Source organism: Gasterosteus aculeatus, chromosome 11 (genome assembly GCF_964276395.1).
Source record: "Gasterosteus aculeatus chromosome 11, fGasAcu3.hap1.1, whole genome shotgun sequence".
Taxonomy (NCBI): Eukaryota; Metazoa; Chordata; class Actinopteri; order Perciformes; family Gasterosteidae; genus Gasterosteus; species Gasterosteus aculeatus.
In genome coordinates, this window is record NC_135699.1 from 14,944,965 (window position 1) to 14,962,490 (window position 17,526).

The window sequence follows — 17,526 nt, forward strand, 5'->3', positions numbered from 1 at the left end:
TTTGTCAATGATCCACAAGCCGGAAGTGCAGCTACTACCCCACAATCTTGTTAACTTGATGCAATAGTTTCATCAACGGAAGTTTCTTCTTCGTGGCGTTTCAATTGCACATGACTGAAATATGACGTCACCCAATGGATAAAACACAGAAGAGCAGTCAGTTATACTTTTATTCGTATGATACATTTGTACTCGGGTACATTTATTTTACATAAAAAACCTGTAAAAAAATCGAAATATTTTCATGAAAACATATTCTTTTCCTTTTATAATACACACAATGAATTAAAGGATACATAAAAACATAGGTGTCTGATCAACGTTAGAAACGCTGATAATCAATGCAAACTGCAGATGTCAGAGCTCAGTAGCTCTTTGTTTTCCACTCGACCCTCCACTCATCCCAGTCCAGTAAAGTCCGTGTGATGTCCCATCCTGCAGCTTCCACACCTAAAATGACATTGGTAAAAGATGATGCTTTCTATTGGTAATTACACAAGAAAAAGTTGGTGATTAGGTTAAAGTAGTTTTGTGTATGTTTTCACCTTTGAGAAATGGATTGAAAATCGTGTCCATCAGCTTGTGACTCTCATGTACCATCTCCCAGTTACCTTTAAAATATAAAATCTTGTGAATTAGAGAAAGAACTGCTAAAATTGTAATGAACATAAGGGAGGAAAAGGCTCACTTTGCATCGGAGGGTCTCTGGAAGTTGGGATGCTCAACTTGCTCCGGAGCCACACAGCCTGGCACATGGCTCTGATTTCATCACGCACGGATGCTTCCGGTGCCAGACAAACACAAACACAGCCTAAGAGGAATCAGCAGATTAATTAGGTAACATCCAAAGTATTTTATATGGCTCTTAAACACATTATGTTCTGTGGAGGAGGACAGGAAATAAGATACCATTTCGAACTCCCACAAGGAAAGGCATGGTGTTTTCCTTCAAAGCCAAAGTCAGATCCTCTGGGCTACAAAACATAAGCAAAGTTACACTAATCTGTGTTGTTGAGTGTCATTTTTTATTCTATAAGAAAGCGTCACATTACCTTTCTATAACCTCCTGTAGCCTCACTCCAAGTTTGATTGGCCCAGTTTTCCTAAACTCTGTCAACAAGCAGAATAATGAATCATTCTGAATATACAAAATGAACAGTACATACAAATATTAATTACACTACATTTATTGAACACAACACAAATAAGAAATAAGACATACAATACTAGAATTATATATATATATATATATATATATTTATATTTATCTTTTTAATCTTTGCATTTAACAGTTGGACACTTGAAGAAACTATGACCAGGTGTCTGGAAATTACCCAATAAAACCGGTTCTCTCTGATTGGCCTCCGTTGGACTCAGGATCCTTCGGTCTTTCAGGTACTGCTGAAGCAAAATCGAAAGCCGGGCCTCGTTCAACGTTTCCATGACAACGGAGCGCACCGCCTTGTAGTTGGCAAAGAGGTGGAGGGCGGTGAAGAGAAAGAAGAGGCTGACGGTCAGTCTGAATGGGCGGAAAGAGGTGAAGACTAAGTCTTATTATTTTGAAACGTTTATTTTGAGATTCATTTACAATTTCTATAACAACACTTACATCGGATTATCAGTGACGAGGGGGATGAGCATCAAACTGACCAGCAGTCCAGCCAGATTCACTAAAGTCTCCTGCAGGGAATATAGACATAAAGTTGCCATCATCAATCTAAACTCAGCAGTGCAAACAGCTGTTTTGAACTTTTTTGTAAGGAAGACTTTCAGACATGGAAAAGCACATCTGTGCATAATAAAATCATTAATTGCTGAGTTTTTGCTGTCAAAAATGTCTATCGTACTAACATTATGTAAACTGTGATATGCCACCTCAAGATACTAGATGTAGTAGGCATTAGAGTGTTGTGCAGGCGCGACCTTTCTCCTTCTCCATCACAAGTTATCACACGGTTCACTCTGCTTTTCTCCACAATAAACAGTTCCCGGTCATAAAGTACCTGACTTCCATCTTTGGCAGAGATGTCGGCCATGTTGTCTCTGCGAGCCTGGTGAACAGTCAGAGCCGCTCGGGTCGCTCCGCCCGCCACCCCAACAAGAGACTGTGGAAGAAAAACACACACAAGTGAGCTCATGTTTATCAAGAAATATATTGAAGCCCTAAATATTTAAGTCGATTGAGGGTTTAGAAGTTCAACAACAGGATATTTGGACAATCCATCAAGTACGATTGTTTGTCTCAGATCACAGTTTGTAGTGCTTCCTGTGAATTGCCACTGATTGCTTTAATTATTTCAATCATTTAAATTGCGTTAATAATGATTGGGTGGAGTGCTGCAAAAATAAACACGCAGTCTGATCAACAGGCTGTCGAGTTAATGTTTTGGAAGTTCTAATTTACTAGAATTGTTTGTGGGCTTTGGGTGTATAATTATACATTTACTAATGGGCAAAAAGCTATTATAGACTCGCTTACGTAATTACTCATCTTTTAAAAGCCAATAAGGTGAATCTTGAGGTTTTTTTCTTCATAAAGAAAAATGATTTAAATGATTGTTCCTTTTTACCTTGAATATTCCTGCTGTGCAGACAATCACGGTGAAGCAACCAGGAAAGTATGGGGCCAATATTTCCATGAACATGGCGATGTCGTTGAGAACATCAGCAAAAAGCCTGGAAAGAAATGAAATGACAACATTGAATAGGTTTGCAATAATGAGTAGAGAAGACAAACCAATTATTTTATAATCTACTGCCTGAATACAATGATTACCTCCATTTTTTGGCCTCAGAGTCCAGTTTACTCCTGGAGCAAAGACAAAGAAACTGATCATGAAGAATCATTTTCATCCGTGAAAGACGAGCACAAATAAGCAAAATTACCGTAGCCTCAAACTCTAATTTCATTGAATTAATGACATATATAAAAGCTTACCCTTTCTGCCAAGCGAAGAGTATTCTTCCCAACATGCCAGTTCCATCTGCAGGGAAAACCTATTAGTTTGCACTCAACATGAAAGAGTAACATGCATCTATGGCATGGAGTATTTTTAATAACCTCTTAGTAGCCAGGTGACTGTGGCTGCAGCTACTGTTGCCTCTTGGTTTCCAACACCAACGCCTCTGAGAGAAGCCTGAGTAGCCAGAGTCCCTGACAGAGAGCTGGAGAAAGCCTGAGCCGAGAGAGCGGGTGGATAGATTTGATCTGATGCCGATGATCTCGCTGGTGTTTAGTGCTTCATTTACTCTACCTGCACAGTATCCCAAAACTGGTACTGCAGGTAATCATCACTGACGCTCTCTGGGTAGCCTTGAGGCAGAAAGACACACTGAAATCAAAAGTCAAAATGTGAGTCTGAGGAGAAGTTGATGAAGCTGTTACGTTGATGTATTTCTTATTCCCCGGCTATTTGGAGAGGTATAAAACGGTATACTTCAGTTTCCAGGTGCATTATTTACATTTGAAAAGAAGAAGAATTTAACGATTGAAGCTTCCATTTATTGGGTGCACTTGAAGCAAAATACTGATAAAAATAAAGGCTGTTTCTATTTAAATCTGCACGCATTCTTTTACCAATCACAGGTGATTGCTTCTTTGTTTCTCAGAGCTATTTTTTTCACTTTCCATCCTTTAGTTGGACTGGTTAAAAACATTGCTTTGCGTCTGAAACACGTGACTTTCATATGAAACCTCATTTGTACCTCATTTTGTGGAAATGATTAAGCCTTACTTTAAAAACTGCAAAAAGAGAGTTTCCTCTCGATACACCTTCACTCGCATCTCTCGTCCTCTCCATGACTGCATCCTTTGCAACATACTTCCAGGACTCTGCACTGCCATATCGCTCCGTGGCCAAAACCGCACCTCTTCTTCTCTCCATTCAGACCGTTAGGACCGAAACACTAAACCAACAAACTGAAATGTAATGCAGTCTGAAATGTATTCAATTTAAGTTGTTTTTGGCTCAGGTACAGGGTGAAAATGCGCACCGAATACGTGTCGTTCTCGCTTTCTCAAAACACTTCCGTGTTTATTTCCGCCCTCAGTGTTTGGAGAGTCCTCATTGGTGGATTATGAGTTTAAGGCGGGGCTTGGATAAAATGCCCAAAACAGGCACAGACAGACCCTTCTGATAATAAATGTATATTATGAATGCTAAACAATAAAAAAAAATTCTACAAAAGAAAGACAATTACTAATAGTTAAAAAAAATACTTTATAGATATCTTGGAGATTAGGAGATTTTGAGGGACTTTGACTTTGAAAACCTACATTAGAATGTCATGATTGTCTGAGCTGCACTCTCACGTTGACAGCTGTTATTCTGAATAGAAATGACCTTGTAACAATTTACCTTTTCCTTTAAAATCTAATCTGAATTTAGAGGAAAATAGGCTTATGAATGAGCCTTTAAAGTACTTATATTCTGAAATTATACACAAGATTGTACTGATATTTTCTGAGGGGGTTCACAATCATACTAAGGGTCAAACCTGAATTATTAAACTAAGTTGGCAGGTCTGATCACTTTACAGGCACTTGGCCCTTGTTTTGAAGTCAGTTGCCACGCACTCTTATCGTAATCTCTGTTTGTCCGGCCGATCCATTTAGATAAAAAATATCCAGCAGACCTTGTTACTCTGAGAATAAACCAACATTATTATTACCTAACAAGACAATGCTAGTTAGTTTTGGCGGTTTGAAGGCTGCTGAACAATGGGAGGCGTCAGCCGTGAACAAATGCCGCCAGGTAGCCATTAGTGGCTGAGCAAAATGGGCAGTATTATGTCTTATCTCTGGGTCATAAAGCTGTGTGGCGGCAGTGGACTAGAAAAACTAGAGGAGCAAGAACTGCTCGTTTCAAAGAGTTACAAGTGACTGAGCGGCAGGCCGTTACTTGGAAGATAAAAACACACGAGAGCCGCTCATCCTCCTCGCACAATGTAGAAAAACAAGGCGAGACGATACTCCAATGCTCAGGAATGCAGTGTCGTGAAGATGAGAGAACAAGGTTGTGCTAAGCAGGTGACTAACCAAAAAGAGAGGAGGCCGTGGCGAAGGTGGGAGGGACAGAGAGCAACACGAGGGCAAACACTTCACAGTGGATGGGCGTGAGAGTTTCACCGACTTGAGTTTCTCAGCAAGTTGTCATTCCACAACTTCTACAGCACCGGGTCTCCGCGGCGCCGGGCCTCGGACTGACAAGACCATGTGTGGACAATGAAAACCAAAACCAAAACTTTCAGGAGGAAAAAAAAAAGATTCACGTGAAAGTTGACACCCGAAAAGGGGCTTTTTGTTTGGACTCAACAAGACTCAAGATTCTCAATAGGACCTTGATTCTGGATCATCTGGATAACTAAGCGCTCGCTGAAGGTGTGTACTGTCAGTTAAAGTTCGATCAGGTTCGTGCTTTAAAGTGTACTGTTGAACGATGTTTGTGTTGAAAGTGCATCACTGGGTGAATGTGACATGTATTTAAGATGTATACTCCTTAACAGAGAACCTTTCTGAAATCATTCTCTTAACACACATTTCATAATCGGGTTCCTAACAGCCACTACCAATGATTCACGGGCCTGTCGAGCACTGCATGGTGACACATTGTTAAACCAGTCCCAAAGAGATTTGCGCTTTGATCGAATCAGAGATTAATTACCTCATGACAACTTTTCAGACAAGCAGGATTTCCACTTTCTTTTACGAGAGAGTCACACGTTTTCCAAGCCTCTTGTCTTTTTGTCCAGTTGACAGGGAACACTTGACACAGGTACGCCATTCAATGTCTCCTTTTCGTTAGATGATCAAAGCAGCCAGCTCAGACAAACTCGCTCACCACAAAGAGTCGTCCGTGTGAGGAATTGTGAAGAACAGGTTTAGGCTTGTGGGGGATTTTTACTTTTTAAATTCTTTGACCGGAGTGTCTTTTCTTGCCAGCACTTGCAGAGAACGGGCCCATCAAACTCACACCGGCCGGTCGAGCCTGTAAACGTTCAGTACAAGGTGGTAGTTTTAAACACATCAGCAGCCGGGACCACAGGGCCGACGCTTTAAGGGAAGCGACACGTTTTCTCAAGAAAATTATGAGGAAACACTTTTCCCGGAAATTCCCTTTGAGCCGAGTTAAATTACAACCGCAAGGATTCATCATTGTTCTTGAGAAAAGAAAAAGCCTAACTCTGGTTTAACAGGGAGGGGCAAAGTATAGTCTTACTAATAAGAGCCATTTAAAAAAAAAAATCATTAACAAATTCCAAACCCTGTGTGGAAGTTACGGAAGGGCATTCTTGTCGCCTTTAAGACAGTATCTCATAATGTGACTATCTCAGTTAAAGTCAGGACACGACTATGTGATAGTTATGAGATACTATCCTTATTATGACTTAAAGGACCTTGTTCTTTGGCGGGAATGGGCTTCCATTGGACGTTTAATTATTAAGTGTAATGTCGTAAAACATTGCATTGTCTTGCAGCACGCAGGGGGACACCAGTCTTATGCAGTCTGACACTTAACGAAACAAAAAGAAATAAAGTGCAACCTGAGAAATGAGTGAGAAAGTGTCCCGTTTAAGTCTGTCAAAGTCTTCTGACCTGAGAAGAACTAAACGCGAACCTACAGGCCTCAACTCCCACAGAAAGGATGAAACCAGTGACCTAAAAGTCCCTTTTCTCGAAAAAAAAACAAGTGTGAACAACTTTTCTCACTCAAAATGTAGGTTTTTAAAGCGGCCTTTTGTCAAAACTGGTTACTCTTAATATCTTTTTGTTGTTGCAGAAATGTCTAAATCTCCTAGGACACGTGAAGAGAAGCTTGAGGATGTCCCACTGACCATCATGGGTGCAGCCGCCCGGCAGAACCGCTACGCAACCAGCTCCAGATGGTGCCGCTGCGATGACCCGCACCACCGGAAGCTCGCCATCTGCAGCATCATCTGCGGCATCAACTGCATCGGAATCAGCGCGCTGACAAATTCGGTCGAGGTACCATTTGAGTCAAAAATGGCAAAGCCTAAAAGCTGCGGATCCCCCTCGCCGCTTTCACGTTGAATTCTAAGAAGCGCTCTTGTTTGTAACCTCTGCAGGCGGAGCGGGAGGAGGATCCAGAGAGAGCCGCGGCGTTTACAAGGCGGGCGAAGAAGTTCGGCATCATCTCCATCGTGGTTTGGGTTTCCGTGCTGATTTTAACGCCCATCCTCTTAATGTTGGTCTCATATCTCATCACTCTGGGAGACTGATGGAGGGCCAGGACACGGACACACACGGCCCGGCTGCTGACCCGGTCCACCCTTTTGTACTCACACTGAAGCAGGTCAAGGATGAGCACAGATGTTACGACTCTTGCGTGTTTCTTTTTTTATATGCTGTAATATTTATTCAACAATATATGAACAAGGACAAATCCAAATAACAATATAAAAATCCAGGGGTACCTGTAGTTTGGGACATGACACATTATATTTAAAATACTAGAATGTCAATCTTCATTACAAACCCAATCCTTAAGGGTAACATATTCTTACAGTACAAGTTAATAAATTACTCCGTCTGTCTAAAATGTCCCGACATTAACTTGTAGATCTATGATTGGGTCTTTACATGTGAAGGCCCTGATCTTATTGCCATATGTTACCATGTTAGCTTTGTTGTCAAATGTATCAAGCTGTTGTACTTTTATATAAACAAAACTATTTCACAAGAAAAACACTTTGTGCTTTGATTTGTTTGAAGGATCTACAAACCCAGCTATTTAAACCTCTTACGGTTAAGGCAACCTCAATGAAATTTGACCAAAAAGAAAAATTACATACATAGACAGTTTATCAAGAAGATACGTTCGCAGTACAAATATATATATGGCACGAAACGATCCAGAGAACCACAAGCAATCTGAAGCCAACCAGCAGTGGAATCTGAAAATATTGTTTCCAAGCTGTTTTTCATACAACAAAAACCTCTTTAGCCACAAAGTTCACACGAATAAAGTAAGATTTGAACTGAGCTGACTGAGTGCTTAATGACACTTCACACACCATAAATCATGGACAAAAAGTTGGTTGTACAAAAGGCCAACCGCGAATACAAATCTCTTTCCGGTACGTAAAATGCATTATACTCAGCATTTAATAAAACAGCTGCCTTTATGGATTTAATTAAAATAATGATGAGGGTCACCGCTCACTCAGGGAGAGTTAGTCCCAGGACTGAAAACAAAGACATAGTGAACTTGTTATGCTACTGTACACATGTTTGAACCAGGAGCGTTTCACTCAGCTGCCAGGGGACAAACGGACGGTTGACCGGCATCTTTAGAACCAACTTCCACGAGTTGGCATCCTCTGATGCGTCGTTCTGAGACTCAAAGGCTGCAAATGTTACAAAAACCTCATCAAAACGTAGTTCTTCAAATGACACGGAGGTTGAGAATAAGGGAGAAACGGAGTTAACTCGCAGTGTTTATTTTGAGTGGCGGCCAAACAAAGGCCTTCCAAGAAGCGTCCGTCAGCTGTCTTTTTGATCATCTATTAACAGCAGAGTCAGCTGATCCAGCTTGGCACAGAGAAGCGAGTCCACATCCCGCGCGCAGAGGGACGCCTCGTCTTTGGGGAAGGCCCCCCGTCTCGTCCTGGAGGACGAGACACCTGCCTTTCCAACACCAACGAGGGGCTTCTTTGGCTTTCTGACCTCGCCGGCATCCAGGAACTCCAGGAATCGTTTGACCCGCCTCTGGCCGTACCAGGACTCAGACCCGTCCCGCCGACTGAGGGGCACCTCGAATATGGTCTCCAGCCGGCTGAAACCGGAGTAACAAATGAATAATCAGCGAGTGATTTAACGCGTCAGCAGAGAATCCTAAATGTCGACCGTTTGATAGAAGGCAACGATCTGACCTCCAGATGAGTTCTAAATTAGTCTCATCACGGCGTTTCAAAAAAAGGATTTTATTAAGGTGTTTGAATTAATCTTCAAACGTACGTCTACCGTCCAAGTTGTGAAACTGTCCTTACCTCTCAGGGGGTTTGCTGAAGTTCTTATTGGTGTAAATCTCTTCCAAACTAAACTCCTTCTTTTTCAGCCTGTTGTGGAACATGAGAAAGGGCATCAGTCTGAATATTGATCAGCGTTTAATGTGTTGAGACTGACATAAATTAATTTGTTGCTTCAAACTAAAAGCTTTATAATAAAGTAACAGGGAACCTTTATCGAGAGGAAGTAAGTTATTGTCGGCCAATGATCCAGAAAGGAGGAGTACGCGGCTAAATTCACTGACTTTTATTTTATAAATGATGGGGGGAATGCATTTAGTGTGGCACCAAATACAAATCAATGTTTAGGAGCTGGTGTTTTTCTGCTACTGGGACAGAGAGTGGTAGAAAGTGGTGAGGTTCAGTTAAAATACGTGATTTGGTTCTTACCTGACGGGTCTGGGCAGGCCCATGGGGGTCAGGTTGTTCTGAGGTTTGGGTAAAGTCTTCCGAATTTTTATAGATGACACTTTTCCTCGTTCCTCATGCTTTTGTCCCACCTGTAATGAAATGTAATCAAATAAATTACAAATGCCACGGCATGCAAACGGCTGATATCAGCATAATAAACAGTCCAAAATTGTAACAGGAAAGAAAGTAAATGTATGCTTGATAACAGTGTTATTGATCATATTTTTAAAAAGGAAAATCAAGTATACCCTGATTTCAGAATCGGACAAAGCCTTTTCCTCTCTCAACCCCACGTCTTCAGACTCCTGGCTGGACGAACTGGTGTCCTCGCCGTCGTCCTCCTCCTCACTGCGTTGTCTTCTCTCCATCTCGCACTCCAACGGATTCCCACTAAAAAACAAGAGCTAATATCAGCTCCGCATCGCCGCCACTACCGCAAAATATATCTTAACCGATATTAAAGAGCGTTACCGGCTACTGTAGTCCGACGCAGCAGAAGTGGACGAGTCCATTCTAAAGAGGAACACCCTCGGCACCGGAGAACAGGAGGCGGCGGAGGAGGAGGACGACGCGAGGGCGGGATTGCCGGGGCTCGCTTTCTTGGAGAGGAAAGCCAGGGGGCTGGAGAGGAAGCTGGAAGCCAGAGCGGCGAGGGAGGTGCCGGGAGAGAGACTGGGAGACCACCCCAGGAGTTGGGTGGCTGCGGCGGACGGGAGGGACCTCCTGGACGGGTACACCTCCTTGCGGAGGCAGAGCGGGGCGATCTCCCTCTCCACTTCCACGCTGCAGACCGTGTGGCGACGAGCCCGCCGGAGGGACTCGTGGGCGTGGTGGGCCCGGTGCTGCTGCGCTGCGTGGAGCCTGCCGTGATGGGGGGAATGCAGAGCCGAAGGCGAGGGGGTGTCATAGAGACGAAGGGAGGGGATCTCGGGGCAGGAGTAGCTGCGCAACAGGCGCCTCGACAAGTCCTTTCCCTGCGTGTGGGAACTCGCTGCAGCCGGGGCGGCGGCGTCCACGGCGGCGGCGTTGGTCACCTCGCCACCTTCGCACGCACTGCTGTGCAAAACCTGGCATCTTCTCCTTTTTTTATCTGCTCTTCTTGGCTTAATGTTCACCCCTCGTGCAGAAGACCCAGGGACGCTGATGCTGCAGGCGTCTGAGGGAAATAACTCATCCGACACAGCAGCAGCGCTCTCCTCGCTCCCATCGGCGGCGTGCTTAGCGGCATGATTTGATTGTGCAGAACCGTTGGGCCGGGAGGACGAAGGAACAGGTGGGGTATTGCTTTCAAAAGGTGTCATTTCAAAATACACAGGGTGCATTGAGACTTTACCTTTGCGTTCATCGGTCTGGTTCGCTTTGGCTATCGGACGAAGGTCACGGATTCCGGTCACTCGACTCCCACCTGAAGCAGCAACTCGGAAATGCTTTTTGGTTCTCTTGGACGGCATGGTCAGCCCCTTCTCTGAGCTCTCCTCTTTTTGAACGTTCAGATCTGCGGGCGGGAGATCCAACGGCCCCGCCGATGGTGCTGGCGAGACAGTAAACAAAGTGCCGTCCGATTGTGCAATCAAGCCAAATTTGCTCGGGGATTTCCGTTTGACTGGTTTCTTGCCGATGTTCCTGCGCTTGCTCGTGCCCTGCAGCGGCATTATAGCCTCTGACAGCTTCTCCTGCTCCGCCTGCTTCGTCGAGGCGGCAGCCACGCTGGGTTCCAGTTCCATACGGTTATCGATGTCTACGTCGGGTTTACTAAAGCCTGTTCTTGTCTTTTTGCATGGACCACTGGGCGCTGGCCGGCTGCTGCTTACCTTTAGGTTGTTCTCAGACACACCGCTGCTTTTATCCAGGGAGCAACTTTCAGTGATTAAAACGGTTTCATTTGCTGTAGCAAGTCTTTCCGGTCCATTGCTTCCTTTCTTATTTGCTCTTGTTGAAACGGACTCGCTTATTTCGACAAGCTTCGGAGTTTCTCCCTGATGGACTACGGTGGTCGACACAACTTCTCTTCTCTGTGGTCTCAATATGCGGACACCCGAAGCCACATTCCATGGCTCTTGTCTTCTCTTCTTTATCAAGTCTTTGGAGAGGTAGTCCAGTTGAACTCCTCTCTTTTCTCTCCCCAGACATGAAGCGGAGTAACTTTTAGGGTTTAATTCACAATCTGGCAGCGGAGGATCCAAAGAAGGGTTCGTTGTCCCTCCATTAGCGAGGTCATTCGAGATTCTCAGGTTGCCGGGGCGATCCATATCTTCTATTGTCCTACTTTCACAAACATCCAGCTGAGGACGGACGGTGTCGGGCGGCGCTGAACAGCTGGAATCAGCTTTGTTAATTTGGACTGAATTCATGAGAGTAACCTGCTCATCACCGACCGCAGACTTCTCCTTTTTTACTTTGGATGTGGAAGTCTTAGAGGTAACTTTCTTTACTAAACATTTCCCTGACAGTTGTTTCAGCGGGACCGTCCATCGGCATGTTCGGTCCTCGGCAGCACCAGACATTTCTAACTTGGCTTCACGTGAGGCACTTACGTTGAGAGAGGGCTGCAACAATATCGAGGCGTTGACGGACCCTCCAGAGTCTGACGCTTCCTCGGGAACGCTGCTGGGTAACAGGCGTTCTAGCGGCACAGAATCAGGCAAATCCTTTTCTTTTTGCGTTGTTGCACAGCCGCCCACCTGTTCGGAGCCGTGCGCTGGCAACTCTTCATCAAACGACAACTTTTTTGAATATAAAAGAGCGACAGTCATCGCGCCTCGGGCCGCTTGCACGTCGCTGAGCCTCTCCGGATCCGCCCCCTCATCTTGTGCTCCTGGAGGACACGCGTCACTCGGCTGCGAGCGCTCGTCATCAGACGCTCCAGCGGCCTCGAGCTCCAACTCGTCGAGTTTGTCTGGAAGGTCCGTGAATGGTGGCGGACTGTTGGCTCTGAAGAGCTTGACGGGTGTCATGACGATCTCTGTGAAACTGGCCATCTTGGACCTGAATGACTGAAACAAGGGTCCAATCACCCATCCCTTTGGGGGGGACGCGTTGTCCATGGACAACGTCTCCATGGTGTCCATGGACAACGTCTCCATGGTGTCCATGGACAACGTCTCCATGGTGTCAAGAGGCCGCGTGGCATCCGCCGCACAACGCTCAACCACATTTACTTCAGTCTCCGGGCCCCTCTGGTCGCTTTGCCTGAATGAAGATGAATAAAAAGAGAAATTAGAAATAACCAGAAGGCAGAATGTGTCATTGTGTAAAATAAAACCACGTCCCTATAAAACGATAGAAAGCATGGATATATGTTTCATGCGTTCCGACCTCTCTAGTTCTGTTAAAAAGATCCAAACATCTATTCCCACTGTTCACAAACCTTATAATGCAGCTCATATCGAAAACTACTTCAAGCTTACCTGCATTAGTTTATGCAACTTTATGCATTACAGTAGCACCAAAAGACAGGAATGAGCACCACGGTATTCACGTTGCTTGTGAGAGAGAGCTGCAAGTTATATGTAACGTCCTCAGAATGTTGCTTTGTTACTTTTTGACCCACTTCACATTACGTCAAACTGAACAAACCTGCACATCCTTACGAACCACAGTCAACACACACAAAGCTCTGTGTCTCAGTGGGTTTAAGATAATTAGAAAATGTCAAAGAAAAGACACAATGTCAATTTTGATTTAAATCAACTAAATGATTACCGTGTAAACACAAAATGAGAAGAGTTTGCTACAATGCTTACTTAGTTCGGCACTCTGCTTCAAATCTCACATCGAACCCATCCTGCAAAAATATACATAAACTGTTAAAGTCGTTTTCAGAAAATTAAATTGCGTCAAAAGGGAGTCTTTGGTACTTCTATAATAAATATACCCAAGCCATTTCATTTCCATTCAGTCGTGTGTGGATCCTAAAACACTGGTAGTGGGTCACCTCGGCAGTGCAGTGGCACATTGGATTCTGTATCCATCCCGTTTGTTCCTTTACTGGGTCACATTAAAGACATTGGATCGCCTGTCTGCGTCGGATGCAGCAGACCGTGAAGGAGGATTAGAATCCCTCAAATCAACACTCACTGTATCGGTCTCTAATGTTGACACAACCAGACACAAAGAACAGCTGCTACGCGTAAGGATTGGTCACTGCAGCGCTGGAACACCCGGCGAGCGGGGGGAGAGAGACGGGACTGACCTCCTCCTGGGCCTCATGTGCACGGCTGCCTTCGACTCTTTGCTGCTTGGCCTGTGACACCTACAAATCAGAAAGAGACGCGTGAGCAGTGACTCGACGGCGCCCGAAAAGATTATTTCATTATTCCGTGAAGCGAAGCTCCTACCATGTCGGCGGTTTCCCTTGGTCTCTTGGTGGGGGCCGGATTGTGTCGGAGTGGTTTCTGAGCCACTCTGTTGCTCGACTTCTTAGGGGGCGGCGCCCTGATCTCTTGAATGCGACAACTCTTTCGGCTTCCCGAGATCCCATTTTTTGCACAGCTGTTGATTAGGAATTTAAGTCAATAGGCAGTATTTATATATAAAAAGGAAAACGTCTTAATGTTAGCGTGTAAGATTAAAACAGATGCAGAACCAGAGGCTACCTCCAGTCATCATGGCCACAATAATCCGGATGGTGGGGAAAGACAAACTAATATGCTAAATACGTCTCTCATAATGGACGTGATGCAGCCTACGGAACGGGTCCCTGTGTTGACACAGGCTGCTGATCGCTCACAAACCAGACAACAGTCGCTCACAACTGCAAACAAATCATATTTGACATTCACGCTCTAATGTTCACTTTTGTATGCAGTGCACTGCACGGCTCTGATTAAGCAGGATGGCGACGGAACACCGTTCCAAAAGAGAAAGGATTAGATTTTGAGAAGTGAACAATCATGTGGATAACCTCATCTGCTTCAATGGGCTTCAATGGGTTAGTAGAATAAGGCTATGGGTTGTTTTATACTAACCCATAGCCTTATTCTACTAACCCATTGCATTAGCATTTCATTCTACTTTATTTTATTACTTGTGCACGGTTGTCTTCTACTGTCTGTCTACTGTCGCACTAACCGCCAAGACAAATTCCTTGTATGTTTAGCATATTTTGGCAAATAAATGTTTCCTGATTCCTGAGATAATTACATGCACAACGTGAACTGATGGATACTTCCCAACTCTCTAAATATGTCTTACATATGTTTTGACTGCACCGAACAGATGCACTTAAAGAATTACAATCATTTTTAAACTGGAGGTGGGACTGTTTGCATCGACATTCAAGCTTTCAAACAGCAGCTATTTCAAAACTAGTGCTGCAGGCTGCCTTGGTGTATTTGTGCTGCTCGTCTCCATTGGGGACAGACAACACAAACAAAACACAAAACAATTTAGTCTTTTGTAATCAGTTGCCGAGGCTACAATGCGTTTTGTAGACAATCTGCACGATGACTAGCGGAAAACCAGACGGAATCCAAGAGAGAAAACATATTTTCCTAATCCCCACACAAAGGGAAATTCACATTTAATGGACATTGTCCGTAGAAATGTACTCCTTGCACTTTGTGAATGATGCAACGCATAAAAGGGTAAAACGCAAAGGAAGGGAATACAAACCTACGGCAAAAGAAAGCAAAAAGTGCCACAACAACTATACCTGGGAGTGACGGAGGAAAGGGGGAGGAGAGGTGGTGGAGGTTCACTACAGAAATTGTTTGGGGAAATATCATGTTCATCCATTGGACAAACAATCTGATGGAGCGAGTCAGAGGAATGAGTCAACATCCCCTTGCTCTCTCGCTCTTCTTGTCTGTCCTTGTCTGTAAATAACAACAAACATGCAGGACATCAAATCGGTATGAAGGGACTTCGTAAAAGGTTTTTAAAATGAAGCTTCACTTACTCTTCTGATCCCTGGATTGGCAGTTTATATTCTGAAAAGTGCAATAATTTAATCTTTTAATAATTTCACTTATCAAAATTGAAACCGTATATAGTAGGTTGAGAAAATAGTGCAAAAATACCAGTCACATTTCTCTAAAAACGGGAGTCCTGCATGTCTTATTCTTATTTTAATTAGCAGTCCAAACTCAAAAGATAAGCAATTCACCATCACATTTGGCCTTATAATTTTGAGTTTTGGACTGATTAGAACACCATCAAATCATGTTATTTGCTGGAATTAAGGCTGATTAGCTTTACAAATGACTATAACCAATTATTTGACAACCAAAATAGTGATCTGTTGAATAGATGAACTGACTAATTGTTTCAGCTTTGAAAACAGAGAAATGGAATAATTTAATATATTTAGAACAGCAACAATTAGTCCGCCAATCGATTACCAGAAAATATTCACCAACTATTTTCATAATCAATTAAGGTAATCGTGCTGGTAAACGCTCATGCAAAAATGTGAAGGTTTTCTGTTTCATAATAAATTGATATTTTTAGTTGTATTTTTAAAAATAAGACATTTGAAGACTCAAACCTGGATACATTTTCACTGCATTCTGACATTCGACCAAACAGTTAATTCATCTGCAAATGAACATAATGAAAACACTGAGAGACATAAACCTGATGTGGCAAAGATCAGGTAAACAAGCGATAAACAAGACTCAGTAAATTTTTTGATTAACGTTTATAAATTACGGCAGGCATGAGTAATTTAACTTAATAATATATTTATAAACAGGCAAAGCCAAAAGAGGTTGAGAGAGAGACAGAGATCTTCTATGGGGTCCATTAGAAAGTTGACATGTATAATAAAAGTTGTGTAAACAATGTGTAACTTTGTCGCGGGACCTGAAAAGAAACTCATTAAATATTGTGAAATATTGTGTCCTAATGGCTGCATGTAAGATAGAGATTACATTCAGTCAACATGGCCACAATGATCAGGATGGTGGGAAGGAAGACCCCCCCCCCCCCCCAACAAAAACACTCATGTTGTCAACGTGAGCTCTTTCGCAGTCATTCACGTTAGTTACCTTATGCTTACAGCCCGTCCACGTTACGTTGACTAATGTTAGATTAGCTTATAAAAATAATGACCCGACTTAAAAACCCGTTTTTAATAGATCGATTAGAAAGGAATGGAAGCGGCGGTTCGATCACAAACTGCGCGAGGTCTAAATGCTGGAATGGACACAGTTTCCTATTTAAACTTTAAGCGTTATACGCGAGCTCACGTACGCGCTCATTAGCCAACGACGTTGTTCCGTCACGGAACTACAGCTACATCTGAGCGGAGCTTTGTTGGGACTCCATCAGCACCGCCCGGTTTGGCCAATACTCAGACGGCGTGCAACACAACGCGACAGTTTGCGCACCGGGGAATAGTCGTAGCCGGGAGCTGTCATTTGAATTCCCAACGTTCGGGAGCTCTCTCTCTCTCTCTTACAGGTCACGCTAAATAGACATGCTCCGGTTTTGCACTTTGGCTGCAGACGGCTACGGGGGCTACGGCAAAGTGAACACACTCACCAGGACCGTTGAGCTGGACCGGGGGGTTGTGCTCCGACCTCACCGTAAACAGGGCATGCCGGACGGCGCCTTACAGCGAGTTACAGATTCATCCGTTTTACGAATCCGACGAGCAGACGGACGGATGGTCCAATCATCCAATCACAGAGCGAGGTCTGTTCCGCCCGGAAAGTCTTGTTGAAATCTGACCAATCAGAGGAGACTTTGAGACGTCGTGGGCGGAGAGCGATGACAAAACTAAATAGTAGCAATAAAACAATTAAAAATATACATAGATTTTATGTATGTCCTCGGACGGCCTACGATCTTTAAAACCCTCCAAGACCAACATTTTAACTTCTTTTAGGCGTTGGACTCATCGCTAAGTAACATTGAAATAAAAACAGCAGATTCTCACAACCAACAAGCTAGAAGAGTTGGTTATTTTTGATGAGGATTTATTTTGCTTTAGATCAATTACTTACTAAAACTGGACTTTATTCAGTGACGCATTTTATCAGTTATGAAAGATTTCCAGATGGAACTTTTGCATATTCAGAAGAGTATTAAAGGAATATTTCAATTGGCCTGATATTTTATACGTCCTGTGAGGTAACACTGGTG

The 17,526-nt window shown here is 43.7% G+C and overlaps 2 protein-coding genes and 1 non-coding gene across 6 annotated transcripts; 1 reads left to right on the forward strand and 2 right to left on the reverse strand.

Moving 5' to 3' along the window:
- Positions 1–152: 152 nt before the first annotated feature.
- On the reverse strand, positions 153–6,027 carry rusf1 (RUS family member 1). 2 transcript variants are annotated; one of them, XM_078083999.1, is made up of 14 exons: positions 5,664–6,027; positions 3,255–3,332; positions 3,062–3,176; positions 2,939–2,984; positions 2,777–2,809; positions 2,571–2,676; positions 2,004–2,105; positions 1,610–1,680; positions 1,335–1,519; positions 1,053–1,110; positions 910–974; positions 689–811; positions 546–611; positions 153–450 (listed from the first exon to the last, which is right to left on the reverse strand). In XM_078083999.1, the coding sequence occupies exons 1-14, from the start codon at positions 5,781–5,783 to the stop codon at positions 365–367; spliced, it is 1,254 nt and encodes a 417-aa protein (XP_077940125.1). In that variant the 5' UTR covers positions 5,784–6,027; the 3' UTR covers positions 153–364. The 2 variants fall into 2 exon arrangements, with proteins under 2 accessions (XP_077940125.1, XP_040046446.2); XM_040190512.2 differs by lacking the exon at positions 5,664–6,027 and adding an exon at positions 3,735–4,082.
- LOC120827546 (uncharacterized) lies at positions 4,938–7,706 on the forward strand. Its single transcript, XR_013451344.1, has 3 exons — positions 4,938–5,380; positions 6,780–6,985; positions 7,087–7,706. It is a non-coding gene; the product is annotated as an uncharacterized LOC120827546 (transcript).
- On the reverse strand, positions 7,350–17,068 carry prr14 (proline rich 14). Of its 3 annotated transcripts, XM_040190509.2 has the most exons (11): positions 16,924–17,068; positions 15,338–15,368; positions 15,092–15,254; positions 13,776–13,929; positions 13,631–13,690; positions 13,182–13,222; positions 9,910–12,627; positions 9,687–9,828; positions 9,418–9,527; positions 9,010–9,078; positions 7,350–8,795 (listed from the first exon to the last, which is right to left on the reverse strand). In XM_040190509.2, the coding sequence occupies exons 3-11, from the start codon at positions 15,217–15,219 to the stop codon at positions 8,504–8,506; spliced, it is 3,714 nt and encodes a 1,237-aa protein (XP_040046443.2). In that variant the 5' UTR covers positions 15,220–15,254; positions 15,338–15,368; positions 16,924–17,068; the 3' UTR covers positions 7,350–8,503. The 3 variants fall into 3 exon arrangements, with proteins under 3 accessions (XP_040046443.2, XP_077940124.1, XP_040046444.2); XM_078083998.1 differs by lacking the exon at positions 15,338–15,368 and having other exon boundaries at positions 16,924–17,062; XM_040190510.2 differs by lacking the exons at positions 13,631–13,690; positions 13,776–13,929; positions 15,092–15,254; positions 15,338–15,368; positions 16,924–17,068 and adding an exon at positions 13,313–13,534.
- Between the last annotated feature and the right edge of the window lie 458 nt (positions 17,069–17,526).

Coding starts and splice junctions, on each gene's coding strand:
- rusf1 (XM_040190512.2), bottom strand. CDS start 3,884: ATGGAGAGAAGAAGAGGTGCGGTTTTGGCCACGGAGCGATATGGCAGT. Junction 2,677..2,776: donor TCTGAGGCCAAAAAATGGAG/GTAATCATTGTA, acceptor ATTTCTTTCCAG/GCTTTTTGCTGATGTTCTCA. Junction 612..688: donor CAGAGACCCTCCGATGCAAA/GTGAGCCTTTTC, acceptor TATATTTTAAAG/GTAACTGGGAGATGGTACAT.
- prr14 (XM_040190509.2), bottom strand. CDS start 15,219: ATGTTGACTCATTCCTCTGACTCGCTCCATCAGATTGTTTGTCCAATG. Junction 12,628..13,181: donor GAAGCAGAGTGCCGAACTAA/GTAAGCATTGTA, acceptor ATCTTCATTCAG/GCAAAGCGACCAGAGGGGCC. Junction 9,079..9,417: donor GGCCTGCCCAGACCCGTCAG/GTAAGAACCAAA, acceptor GTTCCACAACAG/GCTGAAAAAGAAGGAGTTTA.